General features: G+C 42.1%; 1 protein-coding gene across 1 annotated transcript in view; it reads left to right on the top strand.

The window, feature by feature from the left end:
• The window catches only part of SLCO4A1 (solute carrier organic anion transporter family member 4A1), a gene marked incomplete at its 5' end in the record, with an annotated part of 29,429 nt that overhangs the window by 3,082 nt on the left and 10,915 nt on the right, over window positions 1-15,432 (top strand). The window contains 6 exons of the mRNA XM_083360841.1: window positions 5-95; window positions 1,730-1,851; window positions 3,374-3,485; window positions 8,916-9,070; window positions 12,967-13,162; window positions 13,948-14,113. Coding sequence (XP_083216967.1) covers window positions 5-95; window positions 1,730-1,851; window positions 3,374-3,485; window positions 8,916-9,070; window positions 12,967-13,162; window positions 13,948-14,113 — 842 coding nt within the window. The remainder of the gene's footprint in view (window positions 1-4; window positions 96-1,729; window positions 1,852-3,373; window positions 3,486-8,915; window positions 9,071-12,966; window positions 13,163-13,947; window positions 14,114-15,432) is intronic.

Below are 15,432 nucleotides of genomic sequence, written 5' to 3'. Positions count from 1 at the left end.
TCAGCTGTTTTCTACACTGCTGCCATACTGGGCCCAGCTGCTGGCTACTTGGTTGGAGGCATTTTTCTCAATATTTACACTGAAATTGGGAGACAGTAAGTTCCTGGCCCCTTTCCTCTTTCCTTCCATCAGCCCTGAAAATTCCCAGGGAACCTCCTGCCCCTGTCTTGATAATGCTTCTGTCAGGTACAATCAAAGCCAGGCATGCTATCTGAGGAATTCTGGGAGCTGAAGTCCACAAGTCCACATGCTCCAACACTGGAGGTTTTTAAGAAGAGACTGGCCAGCCACTTGTCTGAAATGGTATAGGGTTTCCTGCCTGAGCAGGGGGTTGGACTAGATGACCTCCAAGGTACCTTCCAACTTCTTCTTCTTCTCCTTCTGATGATGATGATGATGATGATGTCATAAAAGGGCCAAGTTTGAAGACCCCTACTATAAAGGATAAAAGATAAAGGTTCCCACGCACATGCGCGCTAGTCATTTCCAACTCTAGGGGCGTTGCTCATCTCCGTTTTAAAGCCGAAGAGCCAGCGCTTGTCCGAGGATGTCTCCGTGGTCATGTGGCCGGCATGACTAGACGCCAAAGGCACACGGAACGCTGTTACCTTCCCACCGTAGTGGTCCCTATTTTTCTACTTGCATTTTTACGTGCTTTCGAACTGCTAGGTTGGCAGAAGCTGGGACGAGTAACAGGCACTCACTCTGTTACATGGCACTCGGGATTTGACCCACCAAACTGCCGACCTTCTGATCGACAAACTCAGTGTCCTAACCCACTGAGCCACCGCGTCACTTCCCCTGCTATAGAGAAAGTCAAACAAATGGCTTAAAGTTCTCCAATTAGCCTATGGAACTTTTCCTGTGTGTTGTCATTTTTTCACTTTCCTTTCTTTCTGTACTTTATTTCACTTCCCCACAGAGTAGCACCTTGAAGTAGGACTTGAGTTTTTAATCCACTGAAAGACCTCATCTGCTCCTCCTACTTAATAAGTAGCTTAAGATCCAGCAAGGAGATCTTTAAAATGCTCAGTTTAATCCTAGACGTCCATCTGAGCAGTGTGGTGGCTTAGAGGTGAAGACGCTGGCCTCCCACTCGGAAGGTTGAGAGTTCAATCCTAGGTAGCGGCAGATGTTTCTCTCCCAGGGTGCAAAGAAAAAATATCTGCTGTGAACTCTGTATGGTGTCAGGAAGGGCAACCAGCCAGTAAATGCTCAGTTCCATCCAGTCACCCCGACTCTTCCCCAAATTAAGGGATTACAGGGTGGTAAATTGGGAACCCTAGATGTCCATCTACAAACTTTTTACGGAGATAGTTGTCTTTTTTGATTATGCTTAGAACGGTGATTATCGAGACATTTATTTTTGTCTCAGGTTGTCAAATGCGGTCTGAACCAACCAGAAAAATCTCAGGCTGGGCAGGCAAAGCTGAGAACCTTGTCTATTTTGTGTCTGTGTGTGCGCGCGCATGCGCTCTTTGTTGTTCTTATTGTCGTTTCCCTTTAGGCCTGCCTAAAGCAAAGAACAATGACTTCGATTTATTGCCCAGTTTGTAACCATTGCAAAAACATGTCCCGCTTGAAAAATGTCTCCCAAGCAATTATCTTTGAAGAAAGAAACAGCTACATCTCATGCTTGTGTGAAGTAGCTTTGATCTGTCACAGCCAGAGAGGGACATTTGATTGGATTTCTGAAAATTCGCAGCTTTTCTCCTGGTTTTATTCCCAGAATTGATCTTACACCCGATAATTCCCTGTGGGTTGGAGCGTGGTGGATTGGATTCTTGGGCGCTGGGGCCGGTTCCCTCTTGATTTCGGTACCCATTTTGGGGTACCCTCATCGCCTCCCAGGTGCGTGAACTGAATCTCAACCAAATTCCTTTAGCAGAGCTCCTTTTCAGGATGTTGGGAGCCTGCCAAAATAGCTGCTTCTCTTCCACTGACTTCTCGCCAAGGATACAAGGCGCTATAATATTTTTTTCCATTGTTTGTTTGTCTCTTTTTTAATCGCAGTATTACGACTCTTGATGTATTATTCAGTGTGGATTTCAATGCAATAATATTTATCTACCGGTACGATCACAACTAAAATTTCTGTTACTAAGCGAGGCAGTTGTTAAATGCCCCATGTTACGACCTTTCTTGCCACGGCTGTTAAGTGAAAAGTGGGTTGTAAAGGGAATCCGGCTTCCCCATTGGCTTTGCTTGTCAAAAGGTCACAAAATTGGACCATGTGACTCTAGGACATGGCAACTATTCATTCATTTATTTGTATCCTGCCTTTATTATTTTCAAGAGCCTTGGTGGAGCAGTGGGCTAATGCCTCCTTAAGTAACACCAGCTGCCTGCAATTAGTGCAGGTTCGAGTCCCACCAGGCTCAAGGTTGACTCAGCCTTCCATCCTTCCGAGGTAGGTAAAATGAGGACCCAGATTGTTGGGGGCAATTAAGCTGACTTTGTAAGAATGCTGCTTGGGGTGTGTGTGAAAGCCCTAATAAGCAGGCATATACATAAAATGAAGGCTACTGCTAAGCACATTGATTTGTGCTTCTTAGATTGTAAGCCACCCTGAGTCTTCGGAGAAGGGCGGGATATAAATGGGATTTAAAAAAAAAAGACAGTGAACACACAATATTCCTTCCTTCCTTCCCTTCCATCCCTCCCTCCCTCCCTCCTTCTTCCCTTCCTCCTTCCTCCCTTCCTCCTTCCTTCCTTCCTTCCTCCCTCCCTCCCTCTCCCTCCCCTTCTTCCCTAACAGGTTGTTGTTTTGGGGAACAATAAGAGGAGGAACATTGTGTCTATTCGCCATCTTGAATTATTTATAAAAATAATAAAGGCAGAATATAAATAAATAATAAGGATGTCTTGAATTCATCAGAGATGTCTTGCACCCCACTGTAGACAGATATATTTTTTTTAAAAAAATATTTACTTTAAAAGAAAACGGCAAAGGGGAAAAAAGAGATTGCAAAAAAAAAAAAACAACAGATATTACATGGAACATTTTGCAGAGTGTAATTATAGATAAAAAAATGAAACAAAATACAACGGGTTCCATTGACAAAGCATCTTTATTTTTATCTTTCTGCATCCACTTGGAGAGAAACAAATTCTGTATAAAGAAAGTTTCACAACAATTTTATACTTGACTTCTTTCGGAAAGGTTATCTTTAAATGATGAAAGTCAAAGCTTAGCTAAGAAATCCAAGGAATAGAAATAAGCAATCATTGTTAAAGAGTTGACAACGTTATTTTAACAGAAGGCATAGCAGGAACCTCAAGATGATGGTTCCCAATGAGAGCAGTGATATGTTCAGATGAACAAAATGATAGGCTCAAGTCAATGGTCTTATTGTAACATCCGCTTTCACAGGATCTCAGCGTTACACAGTCATGCGAGTTTCGGAAACCCATCAATCAAAAGATGGCAGCCATAAAACAGCCTCAGATCCTGATTTCGGAAAGACAGTGAAAGACCTGCCACAGTAAGAACTTCCCTTTTACAATAGTTCATAAAAATTTGTATTGAATATGACTTTGGGGTATGGGGAAAATTACTCCAACGCTGTCTTTGTTCCTTTAACCAAATGTGTTCATAAGCCAGATACTGCATTCAGACAATACATAGATCTGGTTTGGAATAGCGTTAAGGTTTTGGCCTAGAAACCAGGAGCCTGTGAATTCTAGTCCTTCCTTAGGCACAAAAGCTGGCTGGGTGACTTTGGCTAATCACCAGGAGATTCTGAGTTCCAGTCCCGCTTTAGGCATAAATGTCAGCTGCGTGACCTTGAGCCAAACATCAGGGGATTGTGAGTTTTAGACCTACCTAAACCATAAAAGCTGAATGGGCGACTTTGGATCAATCACCAGGAGAGTGTGAGTTCTAGTCCCGCTATAAGTCCCCCCAGAATAAATCATAGAGTTTATGTTAATAACTTGATTTCTAGGTGTTATGACTCTTGCTGGACTCTAAAATGCTTAGTCAGTTTACTTACAAACTAGGAGTAGCAGGAACACAACATGCTGCACAACCAAGAGCCAGGATGGCACAGTGGTCAGAATGCAGTATTGCAGGCTGACTCTGCTGACTGCCAGCAGTTCAATCCTGACCAGCTCATGGTTGACTCAGCCTTCCATCCTTCTGAGGTTAATAAAATGAGGACTCAGATTGTTGGGGGCAAGATGTGATTCTGTAAACCACTTAGAGAGGGCTGTGAAGCAGTACATAAGTCTTAAGTGCTATTGCTATACTAACATTACTTTTAATTATGAACAATTATATAGTAGCTTATAGATAAGTAAATTCAACTGATTTGGTATGATTCAGTCTCTTCTAGAAACCCCCAGAATAAATAGGGTGATGAGTTTATTTACTTATTTATTTATTCATTTATTAAACTTCTACAATTGTATAAGCATAGCCAGTGACTGGGTTCCTTCAAAATGCTGACTCATGATGTTTAAAAGGTAAAGGTAAAGGTACCCCCACACATGCGTGCTAGTCGTTTCCAACTCTAGGGGCCGGTGCTCATCTCCGTTTCAAAGCTGAAGAGCCAGCGCTTGTCCGAGGACATCTCCGTGGTCATGTGGCCGGCATGACTAGATGCCAAAGGCGCATGGAACGCTGTTACCTTCCCACCATAGTGGTCCCTATTTTTCTACTTGCATTTTTACGTGCTTTCGAACTGCTAGGTTGGCAGAAGCTGGGATGAGTAACAGGTGCTCACTCTGTTATGCGGCACTTGGGATTCGACCCGCCAAACTGCCGACCTTCTGATCGACAAGCTCAGCATCCTAACCCACTGAGCCACCGCATCCCTGATGTTTAGTCTCGTCTAATTTGCTGTTTTATTCCCTTGATGAGTCTGCTACCAAACCAAAGACAGCATTGGCTTGTCTTCTGAAGAAGATCCGAACAAATGCACCCTTCATTTTGGATGCCTTTGTGCTGCCTTCAAAACAGACTGAAGTAATTCAGTGCTGTATCTTCATTGTACACATCTTGTTAGCTGCCGCTCCTAAAGACAGAGAATAAAGAGTATTTTTGGCAAAACAGGACACACCAGAAATCTGAATCGAGCTAAACTCAGAAGCATACATTTTAGAGGAGGAAGACTACTGTGTTTCCCCGAAAATAAGACTCGATGTTGTTGTTGTTGTTGTTTGTCTCCAAAAAAGGCATGAAGTCTTATTATTGTGGGGTGGGTGTCTTTTCCACTTACCTCCAGCACTGACAGCCCTGCCCAGCTGGCCCACTTCTTCTATGGCTGAAGGAGCAGCTCCATTCTATAGCTGAGAATGGAGCTCCAGCCTACATTACACAGTCAGAAGCCTTTCTGGAAGGCCACTGCAGGTGATAACCGAGCAATTGATTCACCATTGTGGGTCAGCGAGGAGAGACCTAGCTGCCAGATAAGCTGGTGCGTGGCGCATGGGGCAGCTCCATACACCCCACCACCACCCTAGTTTGATTTTCAGGCATGTGGCTCGCCCCCAAACTAGGGCTTATTTTGGGGGTAGGGCTTACTTTCTGGGAAACACAGTAATTTGGTTAATCCTTCAGGTAACCTGTTGGAAATTGTGAAGTTCAATCTATTGTAAACCCATCTTTGCAAAGAAAATTGTATTTCTCTGAGGTCTCTTGAGAAAAGCAAGTATACAGCAGCCATTGTTAATCTAAGCACTGCTAACACTAAAAAAAATATATGGAACCTATATCTGAAATTTTTGACCATCTGCCACTTTTCAAGACCATGACACAGCTATGCTGCATAAGAAAATTAAACTCAAAAATAGCATTTAAAAGCCAGGCAGAGTGTGACCAACAATTCAGTGCACAAAAATGAACTACAGTGAAAGGAGAAGTTTAAACTATGTTGTGACGTTAACCTCTTTTCCCCCCAAATATTAACCCAATGTTTATTGAATGAAAGAATGAAACCGAGATCTTTGAAACCGAGAATGAAGCCATCTGAGAAACTCTGCAAAGCCATCTAAATTATTTCCTTATTCCAATATTAGATACACCATTGGGTTTATACATCATTCTTAACCTTAAACTTAACTATATACGGTTGTATTCTTTTTTTTTAATTGAAAAGTTTTACAGTACATTTTTAAATACAAAACCCCTCCCCTCCCCTCCTCTCTCCCCAAACCTTCCCAACTCTCCCCTCCCCTCCCCCCCCTCCCCGACTTCCCAGAGCTAAATACAGGGTATAAAAATACAAACAGACATAATCTAAAATATGCAAACAACAATAAAATATTAAATTCTATCGCACTTAATAAAATAACTACAAGCTAGTTATACATCATATAAATCCACTACTTATTCAAATGCTAAGTGAAATTTTTTAGTCCCATATTTATTCTGGATATAATCAATCCATCTTCTCCACTCCACAGTATATCTCTGTTGCGATTGGTCTTTCAAATACGCTGAAATCTTTGCCATTTCTGCCAAATTAGAAACTTTTAAAGTCCATTCTTCTATAGTCGGCAGTTCTTCCTTCTTCCAATATTGCGCTACTAAAAGTCTCGCTGCCGTAATTAAATTCAACATCAGCTTAGTGTCCACAACGGTAGTATCTGTGATAATGCCCAGTAAAAACAATTGCGGACAAAACTTTATCCTTTTCTTGAATATTTTTTGCATATTCCACCAAATTTTAATCCAAAAAGCTTTAACCCTTTTACAAGTCCACCATATATGAAAATACGTTGCATCCTCACAGCCACACCTCCAACATTTGGGCTGGCAGTTCGGATACATACTTGCTAATTTTTTAGGTTCTAAGTGCCACCTATAAAACATTTTATAAAAGTTCTCTCTTAAATGTTGTATTCTTTAACATGTTCTGCCTAAACAAATATATGCCATTCTGATTTAACATGGCTTGGTCCACACAAGATACTAAGATGGTGGCTTGATTCCCACAATATAGAAGTCACAAAATAGGTTTAATCTAGCTTGGCGTGAACTGAACCACGCTTCCTACTAACAGTTAAAATTCTAGCACTGATATTGTTACCTACTTTGGGTAATGAAAGATCTGCAAGAAAGGGAAAAAAACCAAGCTCAGAGAATACAAAAAAACCCTCGGTTAAAATTCTCACTTTCCTGATAGCCTTGACTATTCAAATAGACAGAACTACTTAGTGACATACATTGTCTGGTTAATTTTCTTCTCTTTCTAATTTCCAGGTAGTGAGCAGGAAAAAATTTAAGTAAAGCAGAAGAAAGTACCATAAATTGCATTTTAGATTAGTTTTTTTCCCCCACCAGATTTAACTGTCTAGAAATATAGACATTTTACTATCTGGTGTGTTCCTAGGTCTTTCTCACTTCTGGGAAAGCGCTTGTGTGAGAAAATATTGTTGAGCAGCTATTACAGCATCTCACAAGGGAGTTGGTGTACAATTATTGGCTCTAATAGATTTTGTTTAGGAAGCAATTTTCTGTAAAAGACGTTTCTCTGTTCCTAGAACTTTTTTGCCCCTTAACACTTCAATAATAAAGATGATTGATTTGATTGATTTGATTTGATTTATGTGCTGCCCACCTCATCCAGAGATAACTCTGGAGGTTGGGAGGAGCATTTTTCTTGGATTTAGGGATTTGTCTTGGAGCTAGGGATTTTTTGATGGAGGAGGAAGAAGAGGCACAATAAATACACTCTCGTAAAAAAAAGGTAGACTTGCACAAGCTAAAATGCACCCACTATTAGGCTAGATATAGGGACGCGGTGGCTCAGTGGGTTAGGACACTGAGCTTGTCGATCAGAAGGTTGGCAGTTTGGCAGGTCGAATCCTGAGTGCCGCGTAACAGAGTGAGCGCTTCTTACTTGTCCCAGCTTCTGCCAACCTAGCAGTTCAAAAGCATGTAAAAATGCAAGTAGAAAAATAGGGACCACTACGGTGGGAAGGTAACAGCGTTCCGTGCGCCTTTGGCGTGTAGTCATGCCAGCCACATGACCACGGAGACATCCTCGAACAAGTGCTGGCTCTTTGGCTTTGAAACGGAGATGAGCACCGGCCCCTAGAGTTGGAAACGACTAGCACGCATGTGCGGGGGAACCTTTACCTTTACCTTTTAAACATCATGAGTCAGCATTTTGAAGGAACCCAGCCACTGGCTATGCTTATACAATTGTAGAAGTTTAATAAATGAATAAATAAATAAGTAAATAAACTCATCACCCTATTTATTTTGCATGTTTTATTAGGCTGGATGTTTACCTAGGACTTTTCTGTAGTTAGGAGAAAACATTTCAACTGGATCCATTTTCTAGAAGAAGTGCAAATAATTCCCAGATGTAAGATCTGCTGGAATTTCTCTGCCCCCCTCCCCCTCTTTCAGAATTCCTTCCTTCCGCCGATCAGTGCTTTCCAATTTGGCAATCATAGATACTTTGGGACTTCAATTTGTAGGATTCTCAATTAAAGTTTGGTAACTCTAGTTTTGTAAATCCAACTTTCTAGGAAAGTTGTGAAAATATGTCCTATGTTGCCTGGATTCTTTTCATTTTTTTGTTCTAATATTCTTCTAGAACAGAGATGTCCAACCTTAGCAACTTTAATATTTGTGGATTTCAACTTCCAGAATTCTGGCAGTTGAAGTCCGCAGGTCTTCAAGTTGCCAAGGTTGGACATCCCTGTTCTAACTATTGATGTCTAACTAACCACAATGGAGAGAGAGAGACTTTTAAAAGATAACAACTGTTTTTCTTTAATCATAAGAAATGGGGTGAACATGCCATGAGGGATATGGATTATAATCCTTAGGAAAACCTTGCAAAAAAAGAAGCAACTAAAATAAATGGGAATTGCCTTATTAATGCTTAAGTACCTGGGTTGGAATGTAGGTTCTACACTAAATAATTTGTTCCCTGCTGTTGTTTTGGATCCTAAAGGTCATTTTGGCTGCTATTGAAGAACCCAACTTTCATCTTCCTTTGCTTAGCTGGAGCTACAGAAGCTACCTTGATTGCTGGGATGTCAACATTTGGCCCCAAATTCCTCGAATCCCAATTTAGCTTAAGTGCCTCTGAAGCAGCAACTTTTTTTGGTAAGAGAAAAGCCCTGGAATGAAGCTTTAATTCAGGGGACTTCAAACTTGGCCCTTATATGACTTGTGGACTTCAACTCCCAGAATTCCTCAGCCAGGCACGCTGGCTGAGGAATTTTGGGAGTTGAAGTCCACAAGTCATAAAAGGGCCAAGTTTGAAGACCCCTACTTTAGGTGATTTAATGCCCTTTAGCTGAGCTCAGCTGGCTTCACATCCATATACAGGTAGTCCTTGACTTACCACCACCGTTGATCCCAAAATTTATGTCGTTGAGTGAGACTTTTGTTAAGTGAATTTTGCCCCATTTAACGACCTTTTTTGCCTCGGTTGTTAAGTGAATCACTGCTGTGGATAAGTTAGTAATCCGATGGTTAGGTGAATCTGGTTTCCCCCCTTTGACTTTGCTTGTCAGAAGGTCGCAAAAGGGGATCACATGACCCCAGGACATGGCAACCGCCATTAAGTACATGCCAGTCGCCAAGCGTCTGAATTTTGATCATGTGACCATGGGAAAACTGCAACGGTCGTAAGTGTGAAAAATGGAAGGATTTATGAATGAATGAATGAATGAATGAATGAATGAATGAATGAACCTTTATTGTCAAAGTACAACGTGTATACAGTGAGATTGGCTGAGCCTCCCTTCGTTCCCCCCCCAACTCACAGTGACAACAAACCCACCATCTTGTTACACCATGTGAGGTAATTGTACAACACACCAGCCTCAGTTATGCACAACACACCGGCAAGTCAATTATGCATAAAGTTTATAAAATTATTTCCCATTCAAGAGCCTGACAGCCCATGGATAGAAGCTGTTCTTCAGCCTATTGGTATGGCTGGCTATACTCCTGTATCTCCTACCTAATGGTAGGAGAGTAAAGAGGTACCGACCAGGCTGTGAGTCATCCCTGAGAATTTTCCTCACTCTTCCAAGGCAGCGAGCCCTGGCGAGGTCATCCAGTGGTGTCAGGGAACAGCCCGCGATGTTTTGTGCTGTGCTCACCACCCTCTGTAATGCCTTCCTATCCGCGGCTGTCAGACCAGCATACCAAACCACAACAAAAGTGCGAGAGGACTGTATATTCCTGCAGACAGCTGTTCATTGGCATTCTTTTAGCGAGCGGTTAAAGCTACCTGGAGGCTTATCTGTGTCTTTCATGCCATTCTCTAAAAGGATGCAAATGACCAGCTGTCTGCAAGGAGTATAAATCCTTCCATTCCCCATCATCCAGTCAGAGCTGAAGAAGCTTCTGGGATGAAAAAAGAAAAAAACAAGAAAGTCCAGTTGCCTTTTGGGACATTAGAGAGGGAAACCATCAGAAAACTTCAAGGCTGTAGGCTAGATTTTTAAAAATGAGGGGGGGGGCAATATTCCAGAAGAAAGCAATGTTGCATTGTTCCCTTATTGTTGCCCCAAAGATCCTACATTTGATAGGTCACACAAAGTTAACAAGTACCCATGGGAGAGAATATTTGTAACTCAAGGTTGAACAGTGGAGTCCTCGGTGCTGTCTGAGCTTGGTTGTTTTCTTGAAGAGTTTCATAACCAAATTATGATGTTACTTAAGTTTGGTAATGAAACATCTGCAAGGAAAAGAAGGTGACAAGCAACAGGGAGAAAGCAGAACTATTTAACTCGTTTTTTGCATCTGTCTTTACACAAAGGGGAAAAACAGTCCAACCTACCCAAACCAGTGCCATAAAAAACAGAATAGAAACGCAAGTTAAGGTAGGCAAGAAAATGGTAAGTGAGCACCTGTCCAGCCTAGATGAGTTCAAATCACCAGGACCAGATGGATTACACCCCAAGGTTCTCAAGGAACTGGCAGACGTGATCTCAGAACCACTGAACTATATTTTTCAAAGATCCTGGAGCACTGGGGAACTACCAGAGGACTGGAAGAGAGCTGATGTAGTTCCCATCTTCAAAAAAGGGGAAAAAATGGATCCTGGAAACTACAGACCTATCAGCCTGACCTCAATACCTGGGAAGATTCTGGAAAAGATAATCAAACAACAAATCAGCGAACACCTTGATGCAAACAAAGTCATCACTAAAAGTCAACATGGGTTTGTCAAAAACAGATCATGCCAGACAAATCTTATTGCATTCTTTGACCAAGTGACAAAATTAGTGGACCAGAGGAATGCTGTAGATATAATTTACTTGGACTTCAGTAAGGCATTTGATAAAGTAGATCACAACCTACTACTTGATAAGATAGAAAAATGTGGGTTAGACAGCATCACCACCAGATGGATTCGTAGCTGGCTGACAGGCCGTACTCAGTGTGTGGTCCTCAATGCAACCGCATCTACATGGAAGGAAGTGTGTAGTGGGGTACCCCAGGGCTCTGTTCTGGGCCCAGTGCTCTTCAAGATCTTCATCAACGATTTGGATGAGGGGATAGATGGGAAACTCATCAAATTTGCAGACGACACCAAGCTGGCAGGAATAGCCAATACTCCAGAAGATAGGCTTAAGATACAGAAGGATCTGGACAGACTAGAATACTGGGTGCTATCTAATAAAATGAAATTCAATGGTGAAAAAAGTAAGGTTCTACATTTAGGCAGGAAAAATAAAATGCACAGGTATAGCGTAGGTGGTATCTTGCTCAATAGTAGTAACTGTGAGAGGGATCTCAGAGTCCTAGTGGACAATCACTTCAATATGAGCCAGCAGTGTGCTGCAGCTGCCAAAAAAGCCAACGCAGGCTGCATTAACAGAGGGATAGAATCAAGATCACGTGAAGTACTAATACCACTTTACAATGCCTTGGTAAGGCCACACCTGGAATACTGCATACAGTTTTGGTCACCATGATGTAAAAAAGATGTTGAGACTCTAGAAAGGGTACAGAGAAAAGCAACAAAGATGATTGGGGGACTGGAGGCTAAAACATATAGGGAACGGTTGCTGGAATTGGGTATGTGTAGTTTAACGAAGAGAAGGGTGAGGGGTGACATGATAGCAGTGTTCCAATATTTCAGGGGCTGCCCCAAAGAAGAGGGAGTCAAGCTATTCTCCAAAGCACCTGAAGGCAGGAAAAGAAGGAACAGATGGAAACTAGTCAAGAAGAGAAGCAACCAAGAACTAAGGAGAAACTTTCTGAGTGTTAGAACAATTAACCAGTGGAACAACCTGCCTCCAGAAGTGGTGAATGCTCCAACACTGGAAGTTTTTAAGAAGAGACTGGCCAGCCATTTGCCTGAAATGGTATAGGGTTTCCTGCCTGAGCAGGGGGTTGGACTAGATGACCTCCAAGGTCCCTTCCAACTTATTATTATTATTATTATTATTATTATTATTATTATTATTATTATTATTATTATTATTATTATTATTATTATTATTATTATTATTATTATTAAACCACCAAGCTTAGGGAGCTCCAAAGTCCTCACAGTTAATAAGTAATTGAGCACAAGTCAAAGCAGACTTCAATTTTCGGACAAAAAAAAAACAACCACATAGACTTTTCTGCAATTCTTAACCATCTCTGCATTTTGATTGGGATGCTAATGAATGCCAGGTTAATACGATGGTTTGAGGGTACAACTATAGTAGAAGAGGTAGGGCAGTGGTTAGGGCTTTGGACTCAGTGGTGATCCAGGTTAAAGGCCTCATTTAAGCATTTAACTCTGAGTTGCGCTATCTTCCAGCCCAACTATCTCAAAATTTGGATCATGGAAATAATGCTATTATTATTTCTTAAAATTTTTATGGGCTGCCCATCTTACCACAGGCTGACATTGGACAGCTTACAATGTTAAATGTCAGAGGAGATTCTAATACTGAAAAGGCAGCTTGTCCATGACACCGAATATGATTTAAATAATAAACAAGTAGATTAGAAAATGACACAGCTGTTTCCTCTCCTTTTGGAAGGCTACCTTGTGGTTCCGGCAGGAGGTGGCGGCACTTTCCTCGGCGGGTTCATTGTGAACAAATTTAAGCTGCGCTGTTCAGGGATCATCAAGTTTTGTTTCTTGTGCACCATGTCGAGTCTGCTGGCAATTTTTATCTTTTTTATTCATTGTCCCAACATGCCCATGGCTGGAGTGACCCAAACGCACGACGGAAGGTAAGCAGAGGAAGAACAATCCCCTTGCAAAGGAGGCTATTCCAGATTAAGGCTACAAAAGAATAACATCACATTAAAAACCTCTGTCTGTCTGTCTGTCTGTCTGTCTGTCTGTCTGTCTGTCTGTCTTTCTGTCTCTGTCTCTGCCTCTCTCTCTCTCTCTCTCTCTCTCTCTCTCTCTCTCTCTCTCTCTCTCTCTCTATCTATCTATCTATCTAGTCAACTATCTAACTAGCTATCCTTTGTCATCTACTGCACACAGCATATCTAGCCATCAGATACCCACTATTATCCACTTTATCTACCCTTCCATTTATCCATCCATCCATCTCCTATTCTATGGAAGAATGGCAGCCAGAGAAGATCAACTGAGTAGCAAACATTAGATTTTTAATAAATAATCCACAAATACTACAGCATTTGGATTTTCTTTACAGTCTTCCAGAGACATTACTACCCCGAACCACTGTTGGAAGTACAGACACTGCCTGATACCCAATTCTGATCACTAAAATAAATGTATGGGGTGGGGGTGGGGGGGCAGGACAGGTATTAAAATTAAGGTTTGAGGCATTGATACGGTAGGTGCCCAAGGATGCTGTACACTCACGGCTGACACGAATTGCCACTTCTAGCTGGTCTCAAACTAGCATCTCATAACTATTGCAATATATCAGCAATCCTTAGCTGGGTAAATCTCCTTCTTGCCTTGCATATTGCTTTCAAGCATCCCAATTGATTAGGTTAGGAAGAAAATATATTGACCAATTATATGTTTTGTTTAGCATCTTACTGCAAGGCCACCTCAACCTGTCTGACCCCTGCAACATGGAGTGCCACTGCCTGCGTGAGACCTACAATCCCGTGTGTGGGAACGATGGCATAACATACTACTCCGCCTGCCACGCTGGTTGCAAGACAGCCTCAAGAAATCACGACAGTCGGGAAAAGGTGCATGCAGGATGTCAGCCTTCACCTGTTCTCCTCCTTGGGCCCAAACCCTGTTGATATGTAACCAAACAATTAACGTTGACTCTGCTTTCATATGTCTATGGAGATTCTCCATCATCCAGGTCAGGGGTAGGCAATCTTGGCTCTTTTATGACTCATGGACTTCAACTCCCAGAATTCCTGAGCCAGCCATGCTGAGGGGAAACGGAGAGGTTTCCAAGCTGAGCCATGCTGGCTCAGGAATTCTGGGAGTTGAAGTCCACCAGTCATAAAAGAGCCAAGGTTGCCTATCCCTGAGGTAAAGCTTAACTAATATACTGAAATGCTCTAGATCAGGGGTAGGCAACCTTGGCTCTTTTATGACTCATGGACTTCAACTCCCAGAATTCCTTAGCCAGCCGTGCTGAGGGGAAACGGAGAGGTTTCCAAGCTGAGCCATGCTGGCTCAGGAATTCTGGGAGTTGAAGTCCACGAGTCATAAAAGAGCCAGGGTTGCCTGCCCCAGGTCATGGTTGCCCCAAAGGTGCTGCTTTTTTTTTTCTTTCCCCCAAAAGCCAACTGGACTTTCTTAGGGTTTTTTTTCTTTGAAAACATTTCGCTTTTCATCCAAGAAGCTTCTTCAGAATTGAAACATTTTCAAAGGAAAAAAAATATCAAGAAACCCCAGTTGTCTTTTGGGGGGAGAAAAAAAAGCATCTTTGGATCTGTGTGTGGAAGGATGTGGATGGAAGGATGGATGGGAAGATCATTTTTGCTTCGATTCCTAATCATCAATGCTGTGAAATAAGCATGTTTGGTGTATGCAGGATACAAACGAAAAGGATACAGGTAGTCCTCGACTTACGACCACAGTTGAGCCCAACGTTTCTGTTACTAGGTGAGACATTTTTTGAGCTTTGCCCCATCTTACGACCTTTCTTGCCACAGTTGTTAGGTGAATCTGGCTTCTCTATTGATTTTTTTTGCTTGACAGGAGGTCACAAAGAGGTGATCACATGACCCCGGGACACTGCAACTGTCAGTTGTCAAGGATCTGATTTTTGAACACTTGACAACCATGTTACTAACTTAACTGCTGCAGTGATTCACAACAACGGTGGTAAGAAAGGTGGTAAAATGGGGCAACATTCACTTAACGACCGCCTCACTTTGGGCCAAGTTGTAGCCATCAGTTGAGGATTACCTGTAGTGCAGTTTGCACAATAGTGGTATCACATGGGACACCTCAGGGGCCTCTAGAATTACATAAATTGCTGTATTCTGTGCCAGATGTAGCTTCCGAATATTCTTCAAGGATAGCCCCATCTAGAGTGTGTTGC

This window comes from Vipera ursinii (genome assembly GCF_947247035.1).
Source record: "Vipera ursinii genome assembly, chromosome: 3".
Taxonomy (NCBI): Eukaryota; Metazoa; Chordata; class Lepidosauria; order Squamata; family Viperidae; genus Vipera; species Vipera ursinii.
This window is presented reverse-complemented; position numbering and strand designations above follow the sequence as displayed.